Source organism: Suillus bovinus (assembly GCF_016758785.1).
Source record: "Suillus bovinus strain UH-Sbo-P2 chromosome Unknown EDB93scaffold_54, whole genome shotgun sequence".
NCBI lineage: Eukaryota > Fungi > Basidiomycota > Agaricomycetes > Boletales > Suillaceae > Suillus > Suillus bovinus.
Genome location: NW_024542110.1, coordinates 72,050 through 85,080, shown reverse-complemented (window position 1 = coordinate 85,080; position 13,031 = coordinate 72,050). Strand labels below are relative to the sequence as shown.

At 46.2% G+C, this 13,031-nt stretch overlaps 2 protein-coding genes across 2 annotated transcripts; one reads left to right on the top strand and one right to left on the bottom strand.

Annotated features, from left to right (window-relative positions):
- Nucleotides 1–1,652: 1,652 nt before the first annotated feature.
- Nucleotides 1,653–2,288, bottom strand: EDB93DRAFT_1253089 (uncharacterized protein; the record flags this gene model as incomplete). The annotated part of the gene is made up of 2 exons (XM_041453393.1): nt 1,653–1,798; nt 1,853–2,288. The coding sequence occupies 2 exons, from the start codon at nt 2,286–2,288 to the stop codon at nt 1,653–1,655; spliced, it is 582 nt and encodes a 193-aa protein (XP_041304937.1).
- Nucleotides 2,289–4,055: 1,767 nt separating this feature from the next.
- On the top strand, nt 4,056–6,042 carry EDB93DRAFT_1106137 (uncharacterized protein; the record flags this gene model as incomplete). The annotated part of the gene is made up of 4 exons (XM_041447582.1): nt 4,056–4,795; nt 5,025–5,183; nt 5,296–5,807; nt 5,975–6,042. 4 exons carry the CDS (start codon nt 4,056–4,058, stop codon nt 6,040–6,042), a joined length of 1,479 nt encoding a protein of 492 aa, XP_041304936.1.
- Between the last annotated feature and the right edge of the window lie 6,989 nt (nt 6,043–13,031).

Below are 13,031 nucleotides of genomic sequence, written 5' to 3'. Positions count from 1 at the left end.
GGGTCAAACCTTGTCTTCGTCTCATCTTCAATATGCTTGCTGAAATGTTCCATCATGGTGTCATTATTGGCCGCATTGTCGCAGGTAACATAACCGATCTAACAAATGGCAAGCAATGTTAGTTGCACGAATCACACAACGGAAAAATTGAACTGACCTTGTGAGCAATACCGACATGTTTCACGACCTTGAAAAGTGCTTGACCAAGCCATTTACCATTGTGTGCGTGGTTCAACTGAGTGAAGCTGAGAAGTGCGCTTTCGACCTTCCAAACACCAAGACTTTGTTCTTCGATCCAATGGCCCGTCACTGCAAAGTAGCCATTGGTGTTGGAGGCCAGCCATCCATCACAGGTGATATTGACACGGCCTTTGACAGCCTCACTCTAAACATACAGTGAGACCAGAGAACTCGAGTAAAAACCAACCAGAACACGACACATACTAGTAGTCTCTTGCGAAGGTTTGTAAGATTCTGTTTAAACAAGTCAATTATTGCACGCCCTGTCTGTCTGCGGTCGGGTAGGATGACACCATTTGTTGCATGGGCTGCAATGTTGACCATGTTATGAAAAGCGGGATGTTCAAGGGCTTTGATAGGCTGATATTCCGTGGGATGCGTGATTTTCCCTACTTCAAAACAAACATACCTGGTCTGTATCAATCAGCCACTGAGTTGCGGCCTCCTGAAAGAATGCATCTGTATATTGAATGACCCGTTTATTTGGCACACGTGGCTTGAGGTGTCCATTGATACTGGACTGTTGGTCTGCAGCGGCATCTTCTCGGCGTTGTTTGGCATCCTTTGGGAGCATTGAAACAAAGTTGTTGCTCTTTGCCCATTTGAGATAGGCACCCTAGATACAACTGAATAACTACGTAGAAATATGAATCAAAAGCTCACCCGATGCACAGCCTCCTGATGTCGGCGCAATGTCATCACTTCGTTCACAAATGGCACCTGGCATTTGTGAGATTTACTAAGATAACAATCAATTAAAGATTCATAAAAAAACGAAAAGGACTTACCTGCAAGCATGACAGTCTCTGTATTTCTTGCCATCCTTGAGATATGGAACAGAGAACAGTGCGTCGATATCACGACTGCGCCACTCTCGTTGAGGCTTGGATGGTTCGTCGATACCCATGACTTTGATATCGGTAAGAAAGCCTTCCGCATCGACTGAATCGGCATTAGGTAGGGGTACTACAATCATTTGTTAGTTGTTACAATAACATTTACTCCTATTTCATTTTTCTTTTTCTCGTAACTATGCCGCCGATTCTAGACTCATCCAGACTCGGCTATTCTCTTACCAAGCGGGCTGTCCGCACTTCTCTTCTTTCTGATTGTAACATAGATACTATCTTGCGCCGCATGGCGGTTTCACCTATCTTTGCTATCTTGATAGGTTGTACTTTTTCTCCTATCTTTGTTACCTTTCTTGTCGCGGCTACGCCGCTTCCTTTTACCTATATAAACCCTCTGTATCATAGATGTATTCCTTAACTTAATCTACTGGGTTTTCCCCTTGAAACCTGATCTACTAAGGTCTCCACCCTTAGTAGCCTGAACTCTGATTCTAAGGCAGTCACTCACTGTCTTAGCCTGAAACCCTTGATTGCGGTAGAAGTGCTAAAACCACTCACCGCCTAGGCAGAAGTGCTGAAACCACTCGCCGCTGATCCTGCATAGAAGCCGCGGCTCGTGCAGTAGGAACCACCAGAAACCTTCCTTGTATTAGGAAGGCCGACGAACTGTTCGCCCGATAGGTCTATCTTGACCGGCAACAGCAGAACTATCCCAGTCGTAACAAGTGAGTTAGCGTGATAAGAGGACAACATAAATGTACCTTTCTTTTGCCGTTTTTTCGGTGGTTTCACTGACACCGGGGGGTCTCCTTCTTCCAAGTCGTCCTCATCAGAAGCAGGAGGCTGTGCAAGGTCGACATCCTCGGCATCAGGACTTTGTGCAACCTGTTTTCGTCCTGTAGGAATTGTCAATGGGTTGCAGTTAGTAAAGCACATAAAACCAAAAAAAAACTTATCTTTGATGAGCTGTTTGTTGGTATGGGGGCTCACCAGCTGGATTTTGTCGTTGTCGGCCCCATCTAAGTCAGTAGGGTCCAAGCTAACAGCAGCACAGTTTGTGATATGAGCTATTCTGTGGGAAAGAAGCTCTTGATCAGCTGCATTGTCCGCACTAATCACCTTTGCTGATGGCACAGCAACCCGTTTAGGACGTGGTGCAGGCGCTTCCTCAGTGTCGGAGTTGATGCATGGCACCATTGGAAAATAAGGTTAGCTGGGCAATCAGCAAAAAAGGAGGGGTGATCCTGTAGTACGGACTGAAGAAACTATGCAGTTTCTCGGATATCACCGCAGGTCATAGATACTAGATTTGGTTGGCTGAAAGCCAGGGCTCAAAGGCCCGGCCCAGGCTTGAACAAACCTGAGGCCAAGCCTTGAGCCTACATAGGCCGCACCCTAAGGCCCGGCTAGGCTCGGCCTAAGTCGGCTGGGCTGGGCCCAGCCCACGGCCTGAAGCCGGGCCTTGCACATCACTACTGATAGCAAATCGTCATTTTCAGAAACCAACAATACTAACACCCTTTACAACCTCGAAATCACATCTCCTAAGAAGAGTGAACCCAATATCGTACAAGCTAACATACAGTTTGTCCAACAACGTCTTGAAGCATTCAAGCAGAAACCAGTCGTCCCAACGGTTCCAATTCTTCCTGCAACCACCACACCAGTATTCACAGTGACCATACTCAGTCAAGCAATGATGATGCCTCAGACAATAGTACCCCAACCCAGCTTCCATGGAGATTACAAGAAAGATGAAGAACCCACTGATTGGATGCGGAAATACAAGTTATCATACCCAGCCTCACATCCGGATGCAGAAAAGATAGCTAGATTCTGTTACAAGAACATCTAGACGCTTGGGCCCCTACCATTTTTCTCCTCATCCTTCTGGTATCAGCCCTCGCATCATACCCTTACCCTGACCTCACCCTCGTCATCCTTGTCATCCTCGCATTCCCTTTCGCTCTCTACCTGTCGCTTCAGCAGAGCCAGTACATTTGGCCGGATCCGTTCACTGACGAAGCATACCCTTGCTCCATTCCACCACCTGACTGACCCTGTGGACAGTCCCCTTGCCCTTACCGTCCGGACGGTAACCTATGATATGATGCACGACACATCCCCTTTGCCCTTTTCCCTTTCTTGATCTCTGACTCGGTGCGCAGTCACACATGCGACCTATACTTAACTCCGCAGTTGCACGATCGTGCCCCTGCGCGTTTCACTTCTTATTCTGATCTTTGACTCACTTTCTTATCCGCACGTTCAGGACTCACCCGTGTCTCACCTCGAACGTGCCTTCCTTTTATGGTCATACCCTTTACCAATTACTTCTCTTGGTAGTACGAGTTATCATCCACTAATACGCTTCCTGTCCTCTATATAAACTCGCTACCATGTAACATATTCCCTAACTTGAATCTACTTGGTTCTTGACCTCCTACTCTCACCAGAGTGATCCTTTCTGCCTCGTCAGCAGTCTATATTCTATCTTCTTATCTGCTCTTCGTGGATAAGCCTATAGTCTCGATCTTTACTCATCGACTTCGTCGACGAGCAAAGCCCCTGTTAACTAGTCGGACTTCTGTCCTTCTAATTAACGACGATCTTACAATTAACCTTCGGGTGTCGTAAGCCTAGGCCGATATAGCTTATCGTCTCGCACCCGCTTGACATAAGCTACCCGATTTGGACATAGGCGTCAAATCTTACTTGCCGAAACTCACCAAGTAAGACCCCTAACCTTGAGGCCAGCCCAAGGACGTCCTCGACCATTGATGACACATGCTCTGTTTGAGCGTCGCCAACAGATACCATCCAAGTCATAACAGATTCGAACTTCAATGTGCAGTAGTGAGTCCTGCGGAAACATGGTTCACCAACCTCAGCACTGCAGACAAAAGTTCATAGGCCACTTTCATTGCAGCCTTTAGAACATGCTGGCCCAGACCAACACCTGTGATGCTTACAGTAGCTCAGAAGAAAGACCGAATTCATTCAATAGTCCTTAAGGATGAAGAAATTGGAGTAATGATTGAGGAAGACAGAGGCAGGGATTGGGGACATGTCAAGTGGGCAAGGAAGGTATCACACATGGCACAAGGCTTCAACGACACCCAGTGCCATCTATTGGACGCCGTGTTAGAAAACACTCCCAAAGTATTGTGTGACTTCTTAGACAACCATTACAACACTTGGGCAGAATTTGAGGCAGATGTTGCCAAAATCTCCGCATCACAACTCAGGAAGGCAAAGCAATGGCTGGTACAAGAACACAAACTTCAAGAAGACATAGACAAGCTCCAGAACCAGGTCAATGGAAATTGCAAGAACCCCGCATCACCGTCTCAGAACAACCAGACCCCATACGTTCCACCACCAGCTTGTCGTTACAGCTATTGCTACGGCACACCATCTACCTTAGCAGCACAACCTCAGGCAACCACACCTCTTCAGCCTGTTCCCCCTCCCACCACATTCCAAAATCCCCAAATGCCTGTAACGTTGCAGATTCTGGAGACTCCACAAGCTTCTAACCTGTTTCTGCCTATGACACCAATCACACAAGGTAACCTCTTCTACGGCTACAGAGGATTCCCACAGACTCCCACCAGAGCACAAGGAGGATCACTGATAGACAGAGCATGTGCAGCAGCACAATATGTGACCATCACCCACCAGACACAGAGGCAGGGAAACAGGTGTATGCTCAGCAGATACAAGATTGGCATACCCATCACAGTGCAGACACCATCCCAAACTCACAGCGACCCTACTCGTTAAAGCCAGGGACATCGCCAATTGGATCTAGAGAGTGTTTCAACTGCGGAATTGCAACAGTACCACCTCATCAGGCATATGACTGCCCAATGCGCCTCTACCCACACAAGAGACAAAATGGCGTGAGACTGTATTGCGCCTGGTATCTAGGTCACTGGTGTTAACGCCCAGTGCAGGTTCACCCACAAACGTACAATTTGTGACACCTGCAACAGGACCTCCCGCAAGCACGCAATATGTAGCACCTACAACAACGATGAACTACCCGCAGTACCCGTACTACCCACAGGAAGCCTATAATCCATATGAGTATGTAGGAAATGAGTATGGACTACAACAGTAGGGGATCTACTTGCAGTCCCAACTCCTGACAGTTCAGCACCAAACCCACCTTTGTGTATAATGATGCAGATGTTTGCAGTGACCCGTCATCCCCAAACCTTTCAGATATCACATTTAGCCTCCCATCAACAGTACCAACCTCAACTAACACATCAGACTTCAACACCTCAGTCATCAATTTACCAATGGGAGACCAGACTCAAATGGACAACCAAGATGCAGATGAGAACCTTGTCGACTCCAATGATTCTCTGCTAGATATGAACTCGGACTCTGATTCGAATTTTTCATCTGCTTTACCTTTTTCAGATTCAGATTCTGTACTAATATCCGCACCTACCTTTTCTGGACACTCTTCTGTTACATTTTCATCTCCTGACATAGTCGAACCCATCTCAAACACTGAAGAATCAGACCCAGAGATCCCAGCATCCATAGATTCCAGTACCAGTACTACAGAATCTGTACTGAGTGTCATATCTACTCCTAAATCCATCCAAGTTGCTGATTGCTATCAGAGTGCAAATGACCAAAATGTCACCGACCTACACAACCTGTCAGATCAATGCAGCCACATCAAGAAAGCAAACTGTTCGTCACACAGGTCATACTGTATGGACCCAGTGCCATGACCTCATGTTTCCAGGCCAATGTTGACAACAGCGCAATGGTCAATGTCATTGACCTTAAATTGTTCAACAGAGCAGCACATCACCTAAAAAAGCTCACACGATTGACATGCATCCTTTGCATGGCAGACAATTCTGAGGTACCATCCCAGAGAATATGGACAGGAATGTTCAAATGGAACAAGGCAAAGATCTGAACATCCTTCGAAGTCCTGGATAGCAGAAGCATCTGGGCAATGCTAATAGGCAAGCCTCTGTTAGAACAACTTGAAGCGGCACATGACTACACCATGGACATCATCATGATTCCCAATTCACCTAAACCCATCATAATTCAAAACATCTTCAATTCACCAGCAGCACCAATACCCAAATCACGTCACATACCTGTACAAATCCCAAACACTTCAGAACATGAAGTGTACGACAATGTTCCTATATATCTAACTGTTACTATATCAGCAGACACCATACATACACAAAACTTAGATTTAGAGTCAAAAATGCCAACTAACGAACATTTTATATTTACAATTTCCCCACACCTCAAACAGCAAAAACTCAAAGACTACATGGACGTACTAGCAAGCATGGGAGAGCATATTGTGATTGCCAACCAACAGCCTCAATTATCAACAATAACAAACACTTCAGTTTCATCACCATGCTCACCCATTTTGTTCACAGCAACAGAATCATACGAGAACTACAGTACCACACCTGTATGGCCTGTATCTGAAGACATCAAAGACCTGAATCTAGGAGAAATACCCGAGTTTGCCGCCCCCCAAGCCACTCCCAACATATATACAAGACAAACTGACCCATTCAACCCAGCCCGAGTAGTGGAAGTGCTAAAACAAATCAAGATCGGGGAAGACTTGACAATGGAATAAAGAGACCAGGTACAAGAATTATGCACAGAATTTACTGACACCTTTGCATTGGCAGTAAGTGAGGTATTCCTGGTAGACTTCAAGACATTCAAGCTCACCTTCCCAGAAGGAACAAAGTTCAGCACCAAGGTCAATCAAAAGCCACTAACACCACCTCAACGAGAGTTCCTGTACAAACAGCTGAATGAACTAGAAGACACAGGGATCATATGACACATTGCACCAGAAGAGGTCAAAGCAGCAAGTCCCACTGTACTAGTGCAGAAAGTACATGGATCAGGAAGTATTCCAATAGTGGAATTACTGCATCGCATCAATGATCAGTGTGCCACACATGGACTGCCCATGTGAAACAACCTCCACCCATGACCAGCATTATCAGCAAACAGCAAGAGTGGAAACTTGGTCCCTAAGTGGAGGGTGTGCCAGAACTTTTCAGAGATCAATCACGCCAGCCAAGTGCCCCCAGTACCTCAAGGGGACATTTGAACGAAGCAACAAAGACTAAGTGGCTATTGTTAGGTTAGCATTATCGACTTGGCTGCAGGATTCTACACTATACCTGTGGATGAAGACACTCAACCCTACCTAGCATTTTACACAGAGGGTAGAGGATATGATTGCTACTGTAGAATGCCATTTGGACTAATGGGTGCTCCAATGAACTTCAGAGATATGGCTGCTATCACACTAAGAGATCTCATCGGGTTACTATTTGAACTCTACATTGACGATACAGGAATGGCAGGAAACATATTCGAAGACAAACTGAACCAACTTCGTAAATTCTTCCAGCAAATCTGAGCAATGCACCTTTCTCTGTCACCATCAAAAACTCAGTTGTTTATGTCAGAAGTTACATTTGCTGGAGCAAGAATGGGCAAGAAGGGGATCAAACCTGACCTGACAAAGATAGTGGCAGTCATGAACTGGGAGATCCCCAACATAATTCATAACTTGATGCAATTCCTAGGGCTAACAGGATATTTCAGATCACTAATTAAGGACTATGCAAGAAAGGCAGCCCCTCTCATGGACCTAATTTGAAGACTTGGCACACCACTGGGAGGACAGCACATTGGAAGATACAAGTACTGCCAGCACCTATGCACCACATGCCTCAAACTACACTGGAGACCACGGCACACAGAAGCATTCATGGAGCTCAAGAAGATCTTAGTAGCGGAACCAGTACTAAAAGGACCTCAATTTGATGGAACACCATTTATAGTCACAACAGACAGATGCCAAGACAGATTTGGAGCTATCCTTGCACAGAAGAACACTTCAACATTACCATCAGGGAAGGTAGTTACCGCAACACATCCCATCACATATACCTCGAGATGCATGTCAGCCACAGAAGAGAAGTACAAACCATATATCTTAGAATTGCAGCACTGAAATTTGCTCTAGATAAATTCTCAGACATCATCTGGGGCTCCTGGCAGAAATCGAAATGGACTGTCAAGCACTTCAGGACACCCTTCTCAGCCCCAAGCTAAGTGTAGCACACACACAATGGAGGGATGGCATATTAGTCTACCACATCACAGACATCAGATACTATGCAGGCACCACAAACACCACTGCAGATGAACTCAGCTGCAGCTTCACCACAAGAGAACCCATCACAGGAGATGGAGCAGATTGGTTGGTAAACAAAGACTGGGAAGCATCAAGAGGAATTATACAAGACTTATTCATGGTAACGTCAACCTCCTGTTACGACTTGGATGGTATCTGTTGGCGATGCTCAAACAGAGCGTGTGTCGTCAACGGTCGAGGACGTCCCTGGGCTAGCCCAAGGTTAGGGGTCTTACTTGGCGAAGCTTCGGCAAGTAAGATTTGACACCTATGTCCAAATCGGGGCTTACATCAAGCGGATGCTTAGACGATGAGCTGTATCTGCCAAGGCTTACGACACCCAAAGGTTAATCGTAAGATCGTCGTTAATTAGAAGGACAGAAGTCTGACTAGTTAACAGGGGCTCTGCTTGTCAACGAAGTCGATGAGTGGAGATCGAGACTAAAGACTTATCCGCGAAGAGCAGATAAGAAGATAGAATATAGACTGCTGGCTAGGCAGAAAGGATCACTCTGGTGAGAGTAGGAGGTCAAGAACCAAGTAGATTCAAGTTAAGGAATATGGTACATGGTAGCGAGTTTATATAGAGGACAGGAAGCGTATTAGTGGGTGATAACTCGTACTACCAGAAGAGGGAACTGGTGAAGGGTAAGACCATAAAAGGAAGGCACGTTCGAGGTGATACATGGGTGATCCTGAACGTGCAGATAAGAAAGTGAGTCAAAGATCGAAATAAGAAGTGAAACGCGCAGGGGCACGACCGTGCAGCTGCGGAGCTAAATATAAGTAACATGTGCGACTGCGCACCGAGTCATAGATCTAGAAAGGGAACTGGGCATTGTTACAAGAACATCTAGACGCTTGGGCCCCTACTATTTTTCTCCTGATCCTCCTCGTATCAGCCCTCGCATCATACCCTTACCCCGACCTTACCCTTGTCATCCTCGTCATCCTCGCATTCCCTTTCGCCCTCTACCTGTCGCTTCAGCAAAGCCAGTACATTTGGCCGGATCCTTTCGCTGACGAAGCATACCCATGCTCCGTTTCACCACCCTGACTGATCCTGCGGACAGTCCCCTTGCCCTTACCATCTGGATGGTAACCTATGACACGATGCATGACGCATCCCCTTTGTCCCTATTTTCCTTTCTTGATCTCTGACTCGGTGCGCAGTCGCACATGCGACTTATACTTAGATCCGCAGTTGCACGATCGTGCCCCTGCGTGTTTCACTTCTCATTCTGATCTTGACTCACTTTCTTATCCAGCACGTTCTACCTAGATCGAACGTGCCTTCCTATTATGGTCTTACCCTTTACCGATTGCCTCTCCCGGTAGTACGAGTTATCATCCACTAATACGTCTCCTGTCCTCTATATAAACTCGCTACCATGTACCATATTCCCTAACTTGAATCTACTTGGTTCTTGACCTCCTACTCTCACCAGAGTGATCCTTCTGCCTCGCCAGCAGTCTATATTCTATCTTCTTATCTGCTCTTCGCGGATAAGCCTATAGTCTCGACCTTTGCTCATCGACTTCGTCGACGAACAAAGCCCCTGTTAACTAGTCGGACTTCTGTCCTTCTAATTAACGACGATCCTTACGATTAACCTTCGGGTGTCGTAAGCCTAGGCCGATATAGCTTATCGTCTCGCACCCGCGTGACATAAGCTACCCGATTTGGACATAGGCGTCAAATCGTACTTGCCGAAGACACGCCAAGTACGACCCCTAACCTTGGGCTAGCCCAAGGACGTCCACAGACCGTTGACGACACAAGCTCTGTTTGAGCGTCGCCAACAGATACCATCCAAGTCGTAACAGGCATAGGGGATGCGGCATGCGTCGTATCGTAGGTTACCATCCAGATGGTAAGGGGACTGTCCACAGGATCAGTCAGGAGGTGGAATGGAGCATGGGTATGCTTTGTCAGCAAAAGGATCCGGCCAGATGTACTGGCTCTGCTGCAGCGACAGGTAGAGGGCAAAGGGGAATGTGAGGATGACCAGTATGACGAGAGTAAGGTCGGGGTAAGGGTGTGATGCGAGGGCTGATACGAGGAGGATCAGGAGAAAAATAGTAGGAGCCCAAGCATCAAGATGTTCTTGTAACACCTCCCCAATGGCAAATACTGACCAAGCAGAGACAGATACACTTTGACAACGATTTGCACAAGAACTGTTGTTTCTTGAAGTCATCGAGGCATTATACGACATGGATTCGGAGAAGCCCATCAAAGACAAGCGACATGCAAGACATCAGGCCAAGCAATTCTTCATCGCAAATGGGAAGCTTTGGTGCATGCCTAATGATTCTTCCACTCAGGTCCATAGCAAGTTGGAATGCGTGACACAGGAAGAAGCTCTTGAATTGGCACGACAAGAGTACATGGATCATGGGCACTGGGGATGTGACATGGTAAAACTGCAACTAATAGACCATATATTCAGCCCACATCTTGACCAATCTGTCACTATGGCAATCACAGAGTGCAGACAGTGTAAGAATTTTGGGGCCATACATCTGAACTCATTACTCAAACCCATCATTAGAAGACACCCATTCAAACTCTTTGTCGCGGACTATTTAACCATGCCAAAAGCAAAAGGGGGTTTTCATAATATTCTCTTAATTATTGATATGTACTCACAACACATTTGGGGATTCAAGCTCAAGTGTCATGGAACCGCAAAGACAACCATTGAAGGACTAGAAAAGATCAGGCATGACTTCAGTGTCCCGGTGTAACGATGGTCGCGGCGCTGGGCTCAGAACCAGCTATTTTGATACTGATGTCAAACAGTATTTGTCCGATGCACTTCCGACTACCCCGACCTGAGTCCAACAGTCTGATCCTGACTCGACGCACTTTCCGACAGTCCGACGCATGTCCGATCCCGACCCGACATTCCTGTGCATCGGAGCAGTCCTCCCTATGTCCTGTCCAGTCGCATCTATCCCCACTAGGTGCGCATTTACTCCTTTTGACTTGCTAAGTGTTGTATACAGTGTTATTACATGTTTTCTCATGGTCCACAGTACCACATGTCCTATTACATAGGATTTTGGACCCAAAATATTGCTACTACTCTCGCCTATAGCAGTCCAAATTTCTACATAGTCACTATTTAATATCTAGTACTTCCTACCTATTGCATTACTTACTTTTCCCTACTCAGTAGTAGGATGGAAGTCATTGGATATTAGTAGTACTTGATTGTATTGCGAAATATCTATCTGCTCTTTTTCTCCAAAACACTCCGACACATCTGACACTCATTTGACCGACAATCCAACACACTTCCGACACATTCCTTTATCGTCCGACACTTTCCCAACAGTCTGATGCATAGTCCGACACCCGACCCGACTCTGATATTTTCGGACCCGACAGTTTCCCTTCGGACAAATAGTTCCTAGCTTCGGATTATCTTCCTATTGTTGATAACTAACTATCTAAACTAATACCAAACAGCTACCCCTATAGGATCGAACACACTTGCTCTGCAAGTATAGCAGCATAGGTCGTGCTAAGATCTACCTAAATATTCGTTGTCTAGGTAGTACGATTTCTGCTGAGCCCAGCAGAAATCAGCTTTCTACACCAGAAACCTTCATGACTGATGCAGGCCGACATTTCAACAACAATGAGGTCCGCGAATGGTGCGAGTCCCACAAGATAAAGCACCATGTGACAGCTGCATATGCACATTGGGTTAATGGATTAGTAGAGGGCACAAACAAGTTGTTGTTGGGACAGTTAAAGTGCATGAGTGCACCACACCTTGGGGAGGATGATTACAGAGACATTGACCCAGAGTCCATTCCGACAAATTGGCCAGACCACTTTGACACAGCCATCGAACACCTCAACAGGCACATTCTCCCATCACTCAAGTTCTCTTCAAAAGAGTTACTACTCAGACTTGTCATTGACATGCCCCATACCCCATTAGAAGCAGCAATTAGTCAAATCTCGCCAGCAGAAACACACGTACATTCCGCTTATGTCACACAACAACACCTATATGCTCTCGCGAATAGGATGACCAATGCCATATGATGTAAGGCAGCATTTGACAAGAAAGTACTATTGTCGCTGCAAGGAGAAGTCATATTTGCACCGCGACAACTGATACAGGTATACGCCAGCGAAGTCAATAACACCCCTATTACATATCTTGTGTACTATTTATAGCCTGTTTGGCTCGTCACTTTGGACCTGCGCAGCTAGCACCACTTAGCTATTTTACTTATACCCCTCTATTACTTATGTACTGGGTCGATTTTCCGCCCACTTTCTCTGTGTCTCTAGATACTAGGAATTTTACTTGTTGTTGCCAGTGACTATCAAAGTCTCATGCATTAGTCTTCCCCCTCTCGCTTTAGCATTAGCCAACCTTAGTTGGGGTGTTAACTGTCATTGTTACTCGTCTTTCTCTCATTTTGTCCACTCGTTTGCAGTTTGTCTTTGCTCGTGCACACTACCTTCATGTTGTGCACATCGCCAATTGCTTATCGCACTTGCATGTCATTGCACGCGTCCACCTTTTGTCCATCGCATTGCACTTGCCTTGCGGTTCACATGTCTCTTAGTCTTATTACCCTATTAGTAGTTTGGTGTCCCTCTTTTTATACGAGAGGTTTCCCTTTACCCAGTTAGCTGCCCTTGGGTCAACATTTTCACTTGTGCCTGGGTC